Below are 16,230 nucleotides of genomic sequence, written 5' to 3'. Positions count from 1 at the left end.
CATTAACACGATAGAAGGAAATTGTGTGGTTCTTAATGGTCTGAAGGTTGTGTACCCGCTGGCAGGTACTGTGGTCATTAAGCTGGGGAATAAAGGAATGGGAGATGGTGCTATTCTGTCTCTCTCACCTGTCTGCAATTGGCCATATGTTTCTTCAGCCCCTCTACAGTCTTCCTGACAACAGCTCTGCATGTTGGACAGGTAACTCTGCCCTTATTTAGGATCTCCAGGTACCACTGTTCCTCCACACTGCCTGTCAGATCACAGGAATGGAGGAAGAAGAGGAGGAAAATCAAGAACAAAATGAAACACAACTTAGGTTTTCTCTAGCTTTGGCAGAAGGGCTTTTCTTTAAGTTAATGGTTTGATTGCATTGCTGGGGGACAAATTCCCCATTCTACTAACTAAATCTGAATGTTGTGTGATCTCCTCACCCTCCCCAGATCATTTACACTGGAAACTAGGAAGGGGGCTGAAGGAATGAGGATTTCTATGTGATTTCACTGTACATTAATAAATGGCTTTGCTACTTCATGCAAACATGGAATTGCTCTAGAAGACCATGCCACACAACAGGCAAAGAAAAGCGTACGGACAGGTGTGGCCTCCTGGCCCCTTTCTGAGAATTAGCAGGAGAAGTTTCAGCTCCAAGGATTCTCTGGCCTGAAAATGGTTTCAGAGAATGAAAGCCAGAACTGGAATCCTTACAGCAACGTGCTCCAATACAGTTCCTCCTTATCTGTAACTCTAAAAGGTGTCCCCTTGAGACAGTGGGGAGGCTGATGAGAATCAGACCATTAGATGGACCACTGGTCTGACCCAGTATGGCCATTCTTATGTTCTTAATCATAAGTCCTTCTGAATAGGAGCTGGGAGTTGAGTGGGTGTAGTTGACACTCCACTGGTCACTCAGCTTATTATAACAAAGGCTGAACGTTATATGGTCCAACATTCTAAAACAAGGGTGTTACTGTATGGTTACAGAAGGGGTTGCTTGAGCCTCTGGCTATCAGGCTATGGCATGGGGTGACTTGTAGTAATGCCTTCATTCTGCTGAGTGAAAGAAATAAGAATATTTTGCTGTTGTCTAGGCTGAAACCAGCTTGATGTATTTCTGCACAATTCAAGAAGTGATTCCCTCCCCAGGCACCATTGTACATGCATTGCCAGTACAAAGTCTAAATTTTCATGCCTTAGAAAGGGAACGTTACCATAGAATAGGTTTAAATGACAGAAAGTGGTAAAGAGCAACATGCTGCAACCACCACCATTAGGTATTCCTACAATGTCATCGGGTCCAAACGACGATGGTATTCACACTCCTTTGCCAAAAGCAAAGTGACTGAGATCATAGAAAAACATTACCCAGGACTGACCACACAGAACTACATTCACCTCTTACCTAAACACTGCTCGTCTCTCTTACCTGCTGCATACGTTGGTGGCTCTTTTCGCACATAACGCCCTTTGGATTTGGGATTTTGTTGCACCCCAGCTCGTTGCTTTTTCCTTGCTATAATGTAAATAATGAGAAAATCTGTGAAACCTAACTCTGCAAACCCTCAGTCATAAACATAAAGGGAAGGGTAAACACCTTTAAAATCCCTCCTGGCCAGAGGAAAAACCCTTTCACTTGTAAAGGGTTAAGAAGCTAGGATAACCTCGCTGGCACCTGACCAAAGTGACCAATGAGGAGACAAGGTACTTTCAAAGCTGGAGAGGGGGGGAAACAAAGGCTCTCTCTGTCTGTGTGATGCTTTTGCCGGGAACAGAACAGGAATGGAATCTTAGAACTTAGTAAGTAATCTAGCTAGATATGCATTAGATTCTGTTTTGTTTAAATGGCTGATAAAATAGCTGTGCTGAATGGAATAGATATTCCTGTTTTTGTGTCTTTTTGTAACTTAAGGTTTTGCCTAGAGGAATTCTCTATGTTTTGAATCTAATTATCCTGTAAAGGTATTTACCATCCTGATTTTACAGAGGTGATTCTTTTACTTTTTCTTCTATTAAAATTCTTCTTTTAAGAACCTGATTGCTTTTTCATTGTTTTTAAGATCCAAGGGTTTGGGTCTGTGTTCACCTATGCAAATTGGTGAGGATTTTTATCAAGCCTTCCCCAGGAAAGGGGGTGTAGGGCTTGGGGAGGATTTGGGGGGGGAAGAAGTTTCTAAGCGGGCTCTTTCCCGGTTATATATCTATTAGATGCTTGGTGGTGGCAGTAATAAAGTCCAAGGGAAAAAGGAAAATAGTTTGTACCTTGGGGAAATTTTAACCTAAGCTGGTAAAAATAAGCTTAGGAGGTTTTCATGCAGGTCCCCACATCTGTACCCTAGAATTCAGAGTGGGGAAGGAACCTTGACACCCCCATTAGACAGAAAGTGGAGCTCATGGGGCAGGGGCCCTATTCAAGCTGCTGGCTTGGCAGGCAAGGACTGCAAGGGTCAAGTTCTCTCTGCAGAGGACTGAAGTTTATTTACTGATTTTAAAATGGAGTCCATTAGCTCAGCATCCAAAGCTAGTTAAATATGGCTCAAGAAATAAATACTATAAAACCCTACTGCACAAATAATGGAGACGTAAAAGGCGTAAGTCAAGAGAGTATGTGATCTACAGGACACCCTGAAGTTCATGCAACTGGGGCTCTAGCGTGCCCCATAGGAAGCAGGTTCCAAAGGTGGGGATTCTTCTCTGAATCCTACACCACATATCCCAGAGAATAAGCAACAGGAACACACAGGAAGAGCAGCCCAGGAGACTACAACCACTATGATAGGATGTGGGGAGAGAAGTATGAAAGGAACATAAAACTGGAAGGGATCTCCTGGATCATCACGTCCAGTTCCCTGCTATAGCACGAAACCCATGATATAATCCTGTTCAGAAACTTACCAAACTCCATTGTAAAACTAGTTAGGAGTAGTGGGGAAAACATTCTATTAGGAGGCTGCTCCAGAACCTCACTCCTCTGATGGTCAGAAATCTTCTAAATTTCCTCCCCAAATTTAAAAATGGTCAGTTTATATCCATTTGTTCTTGTGCCAACATTTATCCTCCCTGGTGTTTATCCTTTTCATGTATTTACAGAGTGCAATAATATCCCCTCTCAGCCTTCGTTTTGCTAGGCTAAACAAGCTAATCTTTTCTCATCTGCTCTAGTCAGATAGGTTCTCCATGCACCTGATCATCCTAGTAGCCTCTCTCTGCACCTGTTCCAGTTTCAACTGATCTTTCTTGAAAATGGGTGACCAGAATTGTACACAGTATTCCAGAGGAGGTATTACCAGTGCATTGTACAAAAGTATGAATACTTTCCTATCTTTTCTGGAAATATCTTGCTTCATGGCTGCATGAACACTGGTGGCTTGTGGTCATTTTGTGATCTATATATACACCCAGGTCTTTCTGCTCCTTTGTTTCCAAATTAAGAGTTCCCGCTTTTCACAGAAATTTTTATCACTTTTTACTATTAAATTTCATCCCATTTCTATTTTTCTAGTCCTCAAGGTCACCCAATTCTTCCTGTGTAATATTCCAACCCTCCTGTGTACTGACAATGCCTCCCAACTTTGTGTCATCTGCAAATGTCATTAACATACACCTACTTTTTGACCTAAGGTAATTAATGAAAATAAGCAAAAAAGACTGCTCTGAAGACAGATCCTCGAAGAACTCCATTAATTACCTCCCTCCAGCTGAACAGTTCTCTTTTCAGCACAACCCATTGACCTATCCCTTTTAGACATTTCCTTCCTCACCTTACAATTCCTATACCAATTCCCATATTCTCCTTCTTACGTAATAATTCCCTAGGTGGTACCACGTAAAATTCCTTACTGAAGTCCAGATAGACAGACAAAGTAAATGCAGTAGAGCCAAAGAACTCAGTCATCATATCAAAGAAAGATATCACGTTAGTCTAGGATGATCTACCTTTGTAAACCCATGTTGCATTTCATCCCCTTTTCCATTTACCTCCATGTCCTTAATTATTCTTTCCTTCAAAATTTGTTCTAAAGCTTTGCAGACCACAGACGTCAGACTAACAGGTCTATAGCTGCCCGGGGGATGGGGGTGGGGGTGTGTCACACTCAGAGGCTTGCTATGTGAAAGCGGTCACCAGTACAAAAAAGTTTGAGAACCACTGTGCTAGATTAAAAATCCTTGCTACTGGACTTGCAATTTCATGTCCCAAGTCACTCAGTATTTAGGGATGGAGACTATCTGATCCCCTGATTTAACTCTTTGTTTCCACCTTGGATGTGGTCATTTCCATTTCTATAAACTCCTTTCCACTAGCCATCCTGCCTTTATTCCCATGTGCTACATTTTCATCCTTACTGAACACTGAGGCAAAGGTTTAGTTTTTTGGGCCATACCTAGATCATTCTTAATCTTTCCTCCTTCCATAGTGGCTCCATTTCTTGTCTTTTTGTTCTCTTTTATTTATAGGTCTAAAGAATTTTGTACTGCTTGTTTTAATTTCCTTTCAAGGTCTAACTCAGCCTGACTTTTGGCAATTCTCACTTTAACCCTATATGTTTTGATCTCCACGACATACCTCTCTTTCCTGATCAATCCCTTCCTCCATTCCTTTCAGGGAACAAATACTAAGGCCATTCAATGCTTCACAAATCATAACCAACATTTTGAACTGTACCCAAGGGCAAGCAGCAGGCAACTGCTGTCAAGCTCCTCTGACAGGAGAAGTTCACCTTACTCAAGGACAGATGCTACATCCTGTGCCAGCAGAAGCTTCTAGACTCTTTCCAAGGAGAGCCCCAAGTACAGCACAGTGAACTAATCTTTGAAAAGAAAGCAACTAATGTAGTAATATTTTAATTCTATTTGCTCGATTCAGGGATGTGACTAAGACATTTCTTATACTTCAAATTCAGTTACTGTTTTAGGGAGATTACCTTCCTGAATACGGTGCTGTACATTAAGACTGAAAAGAGCACTGCATTTCAGCGTTTCCACAGCTCTAGCTGAGAGCATAATAAAAGCTCTGCCTTTGCTACAGCACAGCCAAGCCAACACCATAAAAAAACTACTTATTGGAATAACTTATCAGTGAGCACATGAGAGACAAGGTTACAAATTATAGCCTACCTCTAGTCCTGAGTAACAAATAATGTATTTGACACCTTTTGGCTATTTGTGAAATTCTTGCATTTGTAGATTTTCCAGCAAACAATTCTTGCTTTGCTGATCTTTTCAAATTATAAATTGGAAGCAGGGGATTAAATTACCTCATAAGTCATGTGGAGTATTATTATATTCAAGGCTGTAGAAATGCCTACAATGAAGATTACCTAACATTTTCCACTAGAACGGCCTAATTTCAGCTACAGTTTTCTTCCCTGATTTGGAATAGCTTGAGCCTGTGATTTGGAGTAGCAAGTAGGATCCAAGAGGTGCCTTTTGCTTTTCCTGTGAAAATTCACCCACATTTGGCCAAGTTACAAAACATGGTGGAAAATCACCATTTTTAAAACAAGGAAAATCAATGAGTTCTAATAGGCATATAAAAATGGTGAATGCTTTTAATTTTCTGAAATTTCCATCTGCACCGTTCATGTTCCTAGGCCCTGCTGCAATTCCTGCATTATCTCCATACAATTGGCACAGAGTAACAGACAGGACAAAGAAAATATGTATTCCTCCACATCTTCTTGTTGCTTTCCCCCACCAAAATACCCATTGGCCTAGGGTTGAGAGCCTTGAGACCATGAGTTCTAGCTTCACCTTTTCCACTGACTAGTATTACTAATTCCATGAGCAAGGTCTCATACCCCTACTTCAGGAAGCTGGCAAGAATCTGGGTGCTCAACTCAAGACACACAGGACCTTGCTTATCAAAGGAGCTGAGCATCCACAGGGTCTCCTTCACCTAACGCTGTGAGTTGAAGCACTTCAGAAAGTCAAACTCTATGTATCAAGTTGGGCAGCCAGAAAACAAGGAGCCTGCTATTAGTGCCCACTTCAGAAAATCTGGTGTGAGTGACTTGCCTGACACCATTCAGGGAGGCTGTGGTAAAGCCAGAGATAGAACGCAGGTCCCAGTCCAAAACCTTAACCTCCTATTCAGTGGGGCTTGCTTTAAACTTCAAGGGTGAGTGAGATTTAGAACAGCTCCAGCCCCACTGTGGATTAGAATACGGGCAGCAGCAGCAGAGGGCTCGCATAGGGCACAATCCCTACAGAAAGGTAGCCAAGAGCATGTGCAGGACCGTGGCTCCAGCAGCACATGGTAACAACATAGGAAGATGAGAGCACACACAGGTCTGTGGCTAGGAACTATAAAGAGTCCTGTGGCACCTTATAGACTAACAGACGTATTGGAGCATAAGCTTTCATGGGTGAATACCCACTTCATCGGATGCATCCGACAAAGTGGGTATTCACCCACGAAAGCTTATGCCCCAATACGTCTGTTAGTCAACAAGGTGCCACAGGACTCTTTGCTGCTTTTACAGATCCAGACGAACACAGCTACCCCTCTGATACTAGGAACTACAAATTATTCATATTACCAGGAACTTTCTGCTTCTTTCTGGAAAACTCTTCATAATCTTCATCATCCTCTCGCTCAGATTTCCTCTTCCCCCTGGAAGGTGATTCTCCTGTGAGGTGTCAGAGAATGAAGACAGGTCAGTCCTGCTGAGGCTCGGGGAGTGTAACATCACACCTAGCCGATCTCCATCCGTTCCTTCAGTTTCCCCTTATCTCCAATGGTGCTCTCTCTGTGTTCAACATTGTTTGGCTGCTGAGGTGACTTAGCCCCATGGCCAAGTCCCAAAAAGTCCACACCCCTTCTGGGATATCAGAGTCCAAACCAACACAAAGCCAAAATAGTCTTCTGCCCTGCTATTAAGCTGGGCACAGCCTTTCCTTCCCAAGGGTCTATCTTCCCTTCCAACCCTGCCCTTCTCCTGGGCTCAGCTCTAGCCCCACCTGGGCTCTGTTCAGTCTCTCTATCCTCCCCTCGTTCTCAGGGGTCATTACATCTCCTTGCTAGGCGGCAGCATGGGGGAACTCATATTCACCTTTTCAATGCATTCCCACTCCTGGGAACACGAACAACTAGGCTTTCTGTCCCCTGGAGTGTCAAATGGCCAGTCCCTCCAACCCACTGCCCTCTTCCTAATCTTTCATCCCGCCCAGATCCCCCCCCCAACACACTCTTTTATACAGCACTGACTCCCAGCGCTGTTATCTCTGCAGTCCCTCTATGACTGAATCACAAGCTCCCCTTATTTCCCCAGCATGCCTAGTTTAGTCATATGACTTCTCTCATTTCCTCCACCTGGGGAGGCAAACTAAAAGTATGGAATAGGTGCAACTGAGCCTCAACCCCCTTAAAGGGCCAGCTTACCCTAAGACAGGAAGCAACCATTGTGCGCAAGTGGGAGGCAAGGAGTACAGCTGACATGAGAGTCAGAAAGAATAATCAGAGATCTGAAGAGTAACATCACAAACCGCTCACAACCAGGTAAGCAGTAACACAGAACAGCCACATGCACCTTGGGGCCTTATGAGGAACAAGGCTGAAGACCTGGGCCCTGTCTACACTAAGAAATAACAAGTGGGTCACCCTGTCCAACCCTCAGCTGGAGCTGAAACTGATTTGGTGGTTAGTACAGACCAGAAAGAGGAAGTTGTTAGATTTTGGATGAACTCCTTCTGTAATGGATACTCAACACGCTTTGTCCCTGGGTTTCCTAGTGGTTGAACTGCATACAAGCCTAGTCAAAGGGAGGCCAAAGGAAGACTCAGCAAGTGGGGAACACTGAACCAGTGGTTGTTCTGTCAGGAAGGCAGAATTTTTTGCAGGACCTTGAAAGGACTGGAAGTACTGCACTGCTCCCCGGTTCTACGCAGAAAGAGAGAAGCAACACACACCCCACTGCCAGAACCAAGAGGATGGAGAATGGACTGGAAAGTTTGAGAAAAGGAGTATAAAATACCTTCTGGAAGAGTTTGCTCCTCTGCAATATCCATGGAAATTGGGGCCAAACCAGGAGAAAAGATGCAGAAAGGAGCCCCTTATTTGGGATCCTTAGGCCCATATCCAGAACAAGGAACTGGCAACCAGCACCTAAAACTGACCCTCAGCTGCTGCTCCCCAAATTTCCAGTCAGGTCCCCATTAGTCATGCTGCAGAGACTGCTAAAGAGTTTGTATTAGCTCATGTAAATCACCTGCCCACCACAGCCACTCTCAGGGGGAAGCTCCTCATCCATCACAGAAGAGATTTCAGGAAGACTCATCTGACCACCCACTACTGCCTAGTTTGCATTCTGCTTGCTGTAAGGCACTGAGACAGCAAGAACATAGACAGGCCTCCCCCACTAGGGAGGTGGTAGAATCTCCTTCCTTAGAAGTTTTTAAGGTCTGGCTTGACAAAGCTCTGGCTGGGATGATTTAACTGGGAATTGGTCCTGCTTTGAGCAGGGGGTTGGACTAGATGACCTCCTGAGGTCCCTTCCAACCCTGATATTCTATGATTCACTTAGCGCACTGGGGGAAGAAACCCACACACAGGACACACAAATGCTGATGCAGCACACCCATAGGATCTTTCCTCTCAAAAATCAGGGTTGCCAACTCTCATTGTTTTAGCATGACTCTTGTGATATTTTGTATTTGTCTTGAAGTCCCAGCTCCTGGAGTAATCCAATTACATGAAAATCTCTACTTTCATGTTAAAAAAACCCAACAAGGTTCTACTTTCATGGTTGCACCGCAGTGGACTGTAAGAGCTCAAAAACCAAAAAGAAATTGCAAAGAAACAAAAGGCTTTTTTTAAAACATGATTTTTAAGCCAATTTCATGATATTTGAATGCCTGGGGCTAGCAATACTGAGATTTTCCCCCCTGCTGTGTACTTGTGTCTCAAAGACAGGTTTTCAACTGACATGATATGAGCAATCCCTACACATGCAGAACCTTCTCATCCAAGTTCATGCCTCCTTTCACACTGCCCCAGTTTTCATCCAGTATAGACACCTGAATATCAGAGATCTTCCTCATCATTAACTAACAGGTTTCACCTCATGGGATATGACATGCAAGATGCATTAGTACATCAGCACAAAAGGCCCTAGCCCATTCTAAATCAGAAAATAACAGATGTTAGAAATGGAGAGGACAACTTCATGCCCGTTTCTAACCCCCAGGACCACTGCTGGCTTCCTCTCTTTTGTATATGTTCTAGTGTTGTTTCTATTGTCTAGCCTAGTTTTAAAATTCCTATGCAAAGCATTCTGCTGAAACACTGGCAGAGCTCTCACCCACAGATAAAAGCAGACCTGTAGTCATAGTTTCATTGATCTTAAAGGCCAGATCACTTAGCCCCACCTTCTGCACAAAACTGACCACAGAATTTTACCAATAAGTTCTGCAGTGGAGACAGTTATTCTTCCTTAACCTAGAAAAGACACTATTGAGACCATAACTTGTGGTTTTGAACTGTAGCATATTTTTCAGAAAGATATTCAGTCTTGATTAAAAGAATAAGTGAGAAGACAGCTTTGCCCAGTACTACGGGCTCTAAAGTACCTTTCTTCTCTGAGGATTTATTAATATTGGTTTTTATTCCTCTCATTTCCAGCCAGTCAGTGGTCTGCGAATAGCCCGCTTGCCCCCAGATTCTGAGCTCCCGCTCACTTGACTCTTGGAAGAGGCAGAAGAATCACTGAAGCACTCATTGTTATTGTCCGACCCTAGGAGACTAGTTTCAAACTCCTCGGACCTAGAAAAAAAAAGAAATCCTAGATATAAAACAAACACCAAGATGGGTACATGCACACATGCCGATGCAATGAGTCTCACGGCAGAACATGCTGCTTTCATCTTCACAACCAGTCTTCAAGCCCACCCCACAGTTCAGTAAACCTTCTAATTTCTATTTTATTAACAGTAATGTAGTGTCTAGGAGCCCAGTCATGGACCCGGACCCCAGTGTACTACCCACTGTACAAACACAGAAAAAGAAGGCAGTCTCTGCCCCAAAGAGCTGACAATCTAAGTATAAGACAGGAGATAACAGGTGGATACAGACAGACAGGGGAATACAAGGAAACAGAGGCAAGACAGAATACAGTCTGCAGGACAGACATCCTGAATATTGTATACAGTGTTGTTGGTGTTGTAGTCAGTCCCAGGATATGTGACAGACAAGGTGGGTGAGTAATACCTTTTAGTAGACCCATTTCTGTTGGTGAGACAGACAAACTTTCGAGCCACACAGAGCTCTTCTTCCGTACTAAGTTACTAAGGTACTAAGTTACTCCTGGGGGAATTCTGCACCACTGTGCAATGCAGAATTTGCTCAGAAATTAATGTTGTGCATGCAGAATTTCCTTTTTCTCCCCACAGAAATGGGCTGCAGAGCTGCTGGCTGCCACTAGGGCCCACTGGACCCAGCAGAACCCAGCTCGCAAATAGAGGACACTGCGGGGGCGGGGCGGCGCTAGAGGGTTCTCAGCAGCTACAGTTCTCAACATGCCCTGAAGGAAGGAAGCATCCTGCAGGAAACTCCATAAAAGCCCAGGACCAGCATCTGGCTGTTTCTTCCTCTGGATCCCTGAGTGGGGCGGGGGGGGGGGGGGGGGAGGAGGAAGAGACTCTGCAACTGGGCTCTGCGGGAGAGGGGATGCAGGAGTCTGGACTGGAGGGTGCCCCGCAGCTGGGCTCTGGGGGGGGAGGGGGCAGAGAAACAGAAACTGGGTTGTTGTAAGGGTTTCTTTGACTCTACTCCTGGAGGAATTTGTGTGTGTGTCTGGATTGTTACAGACATACTTGCTGACAGATATTTTGAAATAGATTACTAAAATAATTGAAACTGGCATGATTACATAGCGTTATTCTGACAAATAAAATATCCAGAATTTTAAAATATAGTGCAAAAAGAAAAGGAGTACTTGTGGCACCTTAGAGACTAACCAATTTATTTAAGCATGAGCTTTCGTGAGCTACAGCTCACTTCATAGGATGCATACTGTGGAAACTGCAGAAGACATTATATACACAGAGACCATGAAACAATACCTCCTCCCACCCCACTCTCCTGCTGGTAATAGCTTATCTAAAGTGATCATCAAGTTGGGCCATTTCCAGCACAAATCCAGGTTTTCTCACCCTCCCCCCCCCCACACACAAAAACTCACTCTCCTGCTGGTAATAGCTTATCCAAAGTGACCACTCTCCCTACAATGTGCATGATAATCAAGGTGGGCCATTTGCAGCACAAATCCAAGTTTAACCAGAACGTCTGGGGGGGGGGAACGTCTGGGGGTAGGAAAAAAAAGGGGAAATAGCCATTCCCAGTCTCTATTTAAGCCTAAATTAATAGTATCCAATTTGCAAATGAATTCCAATTCAGCAGTTTCTCGCTGGAGTCTGGATTTGAAGTTTTTTTGTTGTAAGATAGCGACCTTCATGTCTTTGATTTCGCGACCAGAGAGACTGAAGTGTTCTCCGACTGGTTTATGAATGTTATAATTCTTGACATCAGATTTGTGTCCATTTATTCTTTTACATAGAGACTGTCCAGTTTGACCAATATACATGGCAGAGGGGCATTGCTGGCACATGATGGCATAGATCACATTGGTGGATGTGCAGGTGAACGAGCCTCTGATAGTGTGGCTGATGTTATTAGGCCCTGTGATGGTGTCCCCTGAATAGATATGTGGGCACAGTTGGCAATGGGCTTTATTGCAAGGATAGGTTCCTGGGTTAGTAGTTCTGTTGTGTGGTATGTGGTTGTTGGTGAGTATTTGCTTCAGGTTGGGGGGCTGTCTGTCGGCAAGGACTGGCCTGTCTCCCAAGATTTGTGAGAGTGTTGGGTCATCCTTCAGGATAGGTTGTAGATCCTTAATAATGCGTTGGAGGGGTTTTAGTTGGGGGCTGAAGGTGACGGCTAGTGGCGTTCTGTTATTTTCTTTGTTAGGCCTGTCCTGTAGTAGGTGACTTCTGGGAACTCTTCTGGCTCTGTCAATCTGTTTCTTCACTTCCGCAGGTGGGTATTGTAGTTGTAAGAATGCTTGATAGAGATCTTGTAGGTATTTGTCTCTGTCTGAGGGGTTGGAGCAAATGCGGTTGTATCGCAGAGCTTGGCTGTAGACGATGGATCGTGTGGTGTGGTCAGGGTGAAAGCTGGAGGCATGTAAGTAGGAATAGCGGTCAGTAGGTTTCCGGTATAGGGTGGTGTTTATGTGACCATTGTTTATTAGCACTTTAGTGTCTAGGAAGTGGATCTCTTGTGTGGACTGGACCAGGCTGAGGTTGATGGTGGGATGGAAATTGTTGAAATCCTGGTGGAATTCCTCAAGGGCCTCTTTTCCATGGGTCCAGATGATGAAGATGTCATCAATATAGTGCAAGTAGAGTAGGGGCGTTAGGGGATGAGAGCTGAGGAAGCGTTGTTCTAAATCAGCCATAAAAATGTTGGCATACTGTGGGGCCATGCGGGTACCCATAGCCGTGCCGCTGATCTGAAGGTATACATTGTCCCCAAATGTAAAATAGTTATGGGTAAGGACAAAGTCACAAAGTTCAGCCACCAGGTTAGCCGTGACATTATCGGGGATAGTGTTCTTGACGGCTTGTGGTCCATCTTTGTGTGGAATGTTGGTGTAGAGGGCTTCTACATCCACAGTGGCCAGGATTGTGTTATCAGGAAGAAGAGAGAGAGTTTGTGTGTGTGGTTTTTGGAGGGGGGTGAGAGAACCTGGATTTGTGCAGGAAATGGCCCACCTTGATTATCATACACATTGTAAAGAGAGTGGTCACTTTGGATGGGCTATTACCAGCAGGAGAGTGAGTTTGTGTGTGGGGGGGGGGAGGGTGAGAAAACCTGGATTTGTGCTGGAAATGGCCCAACTTGATGATCACTTTAGATAAGCTATTACCAGCAGGAGAGTGGGGTGGGAGGAGGTATTGTTTCATGGTCTCTGTGTATATAATGTCTTCTGCAGTTTCCACAGTTTGCATCCGATGAAGTGAGCTGTAGCTCACGAAAGCTCATGCTCAAATAAATTGGTTAGTCTCTAAGGTGCCACAAGTACTCCTTTTCTTTTTGCGAATACAGACTAACAAGGCTGTTACTCTGAAAAATATAGTGCGCAGAACTTTTTGGTGCAGAATGCTCCCAGGAGTATAAGAGTGTCACAGCTAAATATAAGATTGAACAGATAGAATATGTTCTAACTACTTATATTAAACTAAGGGACCATTAAAGGTGAAGTGGCCTGTTAATTCATAACTTTGCTAGCCAAAACATCTGTGTGTACACTAGCACGTTGGTCGGTAAAACTTACGTCATTTAGAGGTGTGAAAAAACCCACACCCCTGACCAACAAAAATTACATAGACAGAAGCACAGACGTGGACAGCACTATGTCGGTGGGAAATGCTCTGCTGCTGACATAGCTACCGCCGCTCATTGGGGGTGGTTTAATTATGTCAACAGGAGAGCTCTCTCACATCGGCACAGAGGGGTGACATGAGAGATCTTATAGCGGCGCAGCTGCATTGGTACAGTTGTGCCACTGTAAGGTCTATAGTGTAGACCTAGCCTAAAAATCATGGTATTAATAAAGTACTGAATTTATGGCTTATCGACTACGACTACAGGGATGTTAACAGACCACTTCACCTTGAAGGGTCCCTTAGAATATGTGCTACCTTATATTTAGCTGCAACACTCGGAGCTCTTCCTCAGGTCTGGGAAAGGTACTCAATGTAGCCTGAAAGCTTGTCTCTCTCACCAACAGAAGTTGGTCCAATAAAAGATATTACCTCACCCACCCTGTCTCTCACACATCTAAAAGGAAGTTATCATTCTACATACACTTCACAGACATTAAGGAGACCTACACAAGTGCATTTGAAGCGGGGTGGAGGGGTCGGGGGATGGTGAGTGGCGGAGCTAAGATGAGCTAAGCAAGGAGATTTGGACTATAAAGAGTCACTTGTCAGGTGAACTTGAGAACCATAAACAGAGACAGCTAACAGGGAGTTTCAGAGGGCATTTGGAAAGGGAGTGTGAGAAGCTTTCTTTCCAGGGTCAGCTCTACGTGTGATTTCAAGATAGCCAGCAATGAACAGTGATGGTGAATGCAATGGATGTGCCATGTTTTCTTTTCTACCTGAACCCAGAAGGGACTTCCTGTGAATCAAGTGCAAGCTGGTGGCTGTGTTGGAGGAGAAGATTCTTGGAGTGGAGGAGCAAGTAGAAATGCTACTGAGAATCAGAGAAGCTGAGGACATCCCAGATAGTTAGGCTCAGGAAGTATCAGCATCCCTCATTCAAGAAAGAAAGAAGCTGGAGAGAGAGGAAGTCAGAAAGGAGGCCTTGGAGCTCGTAACCACTGGAGGCAAGAGGTCAAAGTGACATTCTACATGGCTGGAGACAGATGAAGATGGGTACGCCACGGCCACAAGAGAGAAGAGGACTGGAAGGAATTCCACAGCTAGAAGTTTCCAATTGATACCACATCCAAAACATGGAAACTGTGGACAACACCTCTCGTGATCCAGTTGGTCCAAGGGAATGGAGAGATATATGGGAAACACCTGTGGACAGCAGCTCAGCCCAACCTATAAGAAAAATCACATAGAGTCCTCCAACCGTCCAAGGAAGACAGACTATTGTTGGGGATTCAATATTCAGAAGAATCCAAACGTTGTGCAAGGAACAGGCAGACAACAGGACTGTCACTCTAAGATTGGACAGGCTTTTGAAGTCAACAGGAAAGGATCCATTGGTGTTGCTTCATATCTGCAGTAATGACACTGTGTTGTGGGGTATCTTGCAGGTAAGAAAGGACATCAAGGAACTCAGAGCTTGCTGAAGAATGACCAAGAGAACTTCTCTGAGATCCTTCCTGTCCTACGAACAAAAGAGGACAACAAGCAGAAGATTCTGGAAGTGAACCACTGGCTAGGTAGGTGGAGGAAGGTTTTGGTTTTGTGGAACGTTGGTCTACCTTCTATGTGGTGAAAGGCTGAATAGTTTGGAAGGAAGACAGGCTGGCTGAAGTAGTCAGGAGGACATTAAATTAATAACAAAAGGAGCAGAGGAGTGGAGTGGGTAAAAAGGGAAGATATGAGCACTCAGCACACAACTGAAATGTTGAGAACAAAATTAAGGAACCAAAGGACATGAAGAGTAGAAATTAGGACAGTTGCGTGATTAAAAAAATTAATCGCGACAAATCACGCTGTTAAACAACAACTGAATACATTTATTTTCAATATTTTTGGATGTGTACTACATTTTCAAATATATTAATTTCAATTACAACACAGAATACAAAGTGCACAGTGCTCACTTTATATTTATTTTTATTACAAATATTTGCACTGTAAACAAAAAAAAATTTCAATTCATCTCATACAAGTACTGTAGTGCAATCTCTATTACAAAAGTTGAACTTACAAATGTAGAATTATGTAAAAAAAAAAAAAAAAAAAAAAGAAAGAAAAGCTGCACGCATGTAAATACCTTGCAATGCCAGCTACAAAAGTGCCATGCGAATGCCTGTTCTCACTTTCAGGTGACATTGTAAATAAGAGACAGGCAGCAGTATCTCCCATCAATGTAAACAAACTTGTTTGTCTTAGCGATTAGCAGAATAAGAAGTAGGACAGAGTGGACTTGTAGGCTCTAAAGTTTTACACTGTTTTGTTTTTGAGTGCAGTTATGAAACCAAAATAAATAAATAAAATCTGCATTTAGTAAGTTACACTTTTATGATAAAGAGATTGTACTTCAGTACTTGTATGAGGCAAACTGAAAAATACTATTTCTTTTATCATTTTTACAGTGCATATATAACAAAAAATAATATACAGTGAGCACTGTGCACTTTGTATTCTGTGTTGTAATTCAAATCAATATTGAAAATGTAGAAAAACACCCAAAATATTTAATAAATTTCAATTGGTATTCTATTGTTGTAAGTGCGATTAATCACGATTAATTTTTTTAATGATTAATTTTTTTTTAGTTAATTGTGTGAGTTAACTGAGATTAATTGACAGCCCTAGTAGAAATTACTGAATTGCCTATACACCAATGCTAGGAGCGTGGGTAACAAACAAGAGGAATAGGAATTTCTCATTCATGAACATAAATTTTATTTGGTTGGTATTCGTGAAACATGGTGGGATGATTCCCATGATTGGAATGTTAAAAATCAAAGGTTACAACCTATT

The 16,230-nt window shown here is 43.4% G+C and overlaps 1 protein-coding gene across 1 annotated transcript in view; it reads right to left on the bottom strand.

Annotated features, from left to right (window-relative positions):
* The window catches only part of ZNF512 (zinc finger protein 512), a 61,267-nt gene that overhangs the window by 31,388 nt on the left and 13,649 nt on the right, over window positions 1-16,230 (bottom strand). The window contains 5 exon segments of the mRNA XM_037893572.2: window positions 129-253; window positions 1,427-1,513; window positions 6,537-6,626; window positions 9,565-9,624; window positions 9,627-9,757. Coding sequence (XP_037749500.2) covers window positions 129-253; window positions 1,427-1,513; window positions 6,537-6,626; window positions 9,565-9,624; window positions 9,627-9,757 — 493 coding nt within the window.

Source organism: Chelonia mydas, chromosome 3 (genome assembly GCF_015237465.2).
Source record: "Chelonia mydas isolate rCheMyd1 chromosome 3, rCheMyd1.pri.v2, whole genome shotgun sequence".
Lineage (NCBI taxonomy): Eukaryota > Metazoa > Chordata > Testudines > Cheloniidae > Chelonia > Chelonia mydas.
This window is presented reverse-complemented; position numbering and strand designations above follow the sequence as displayed.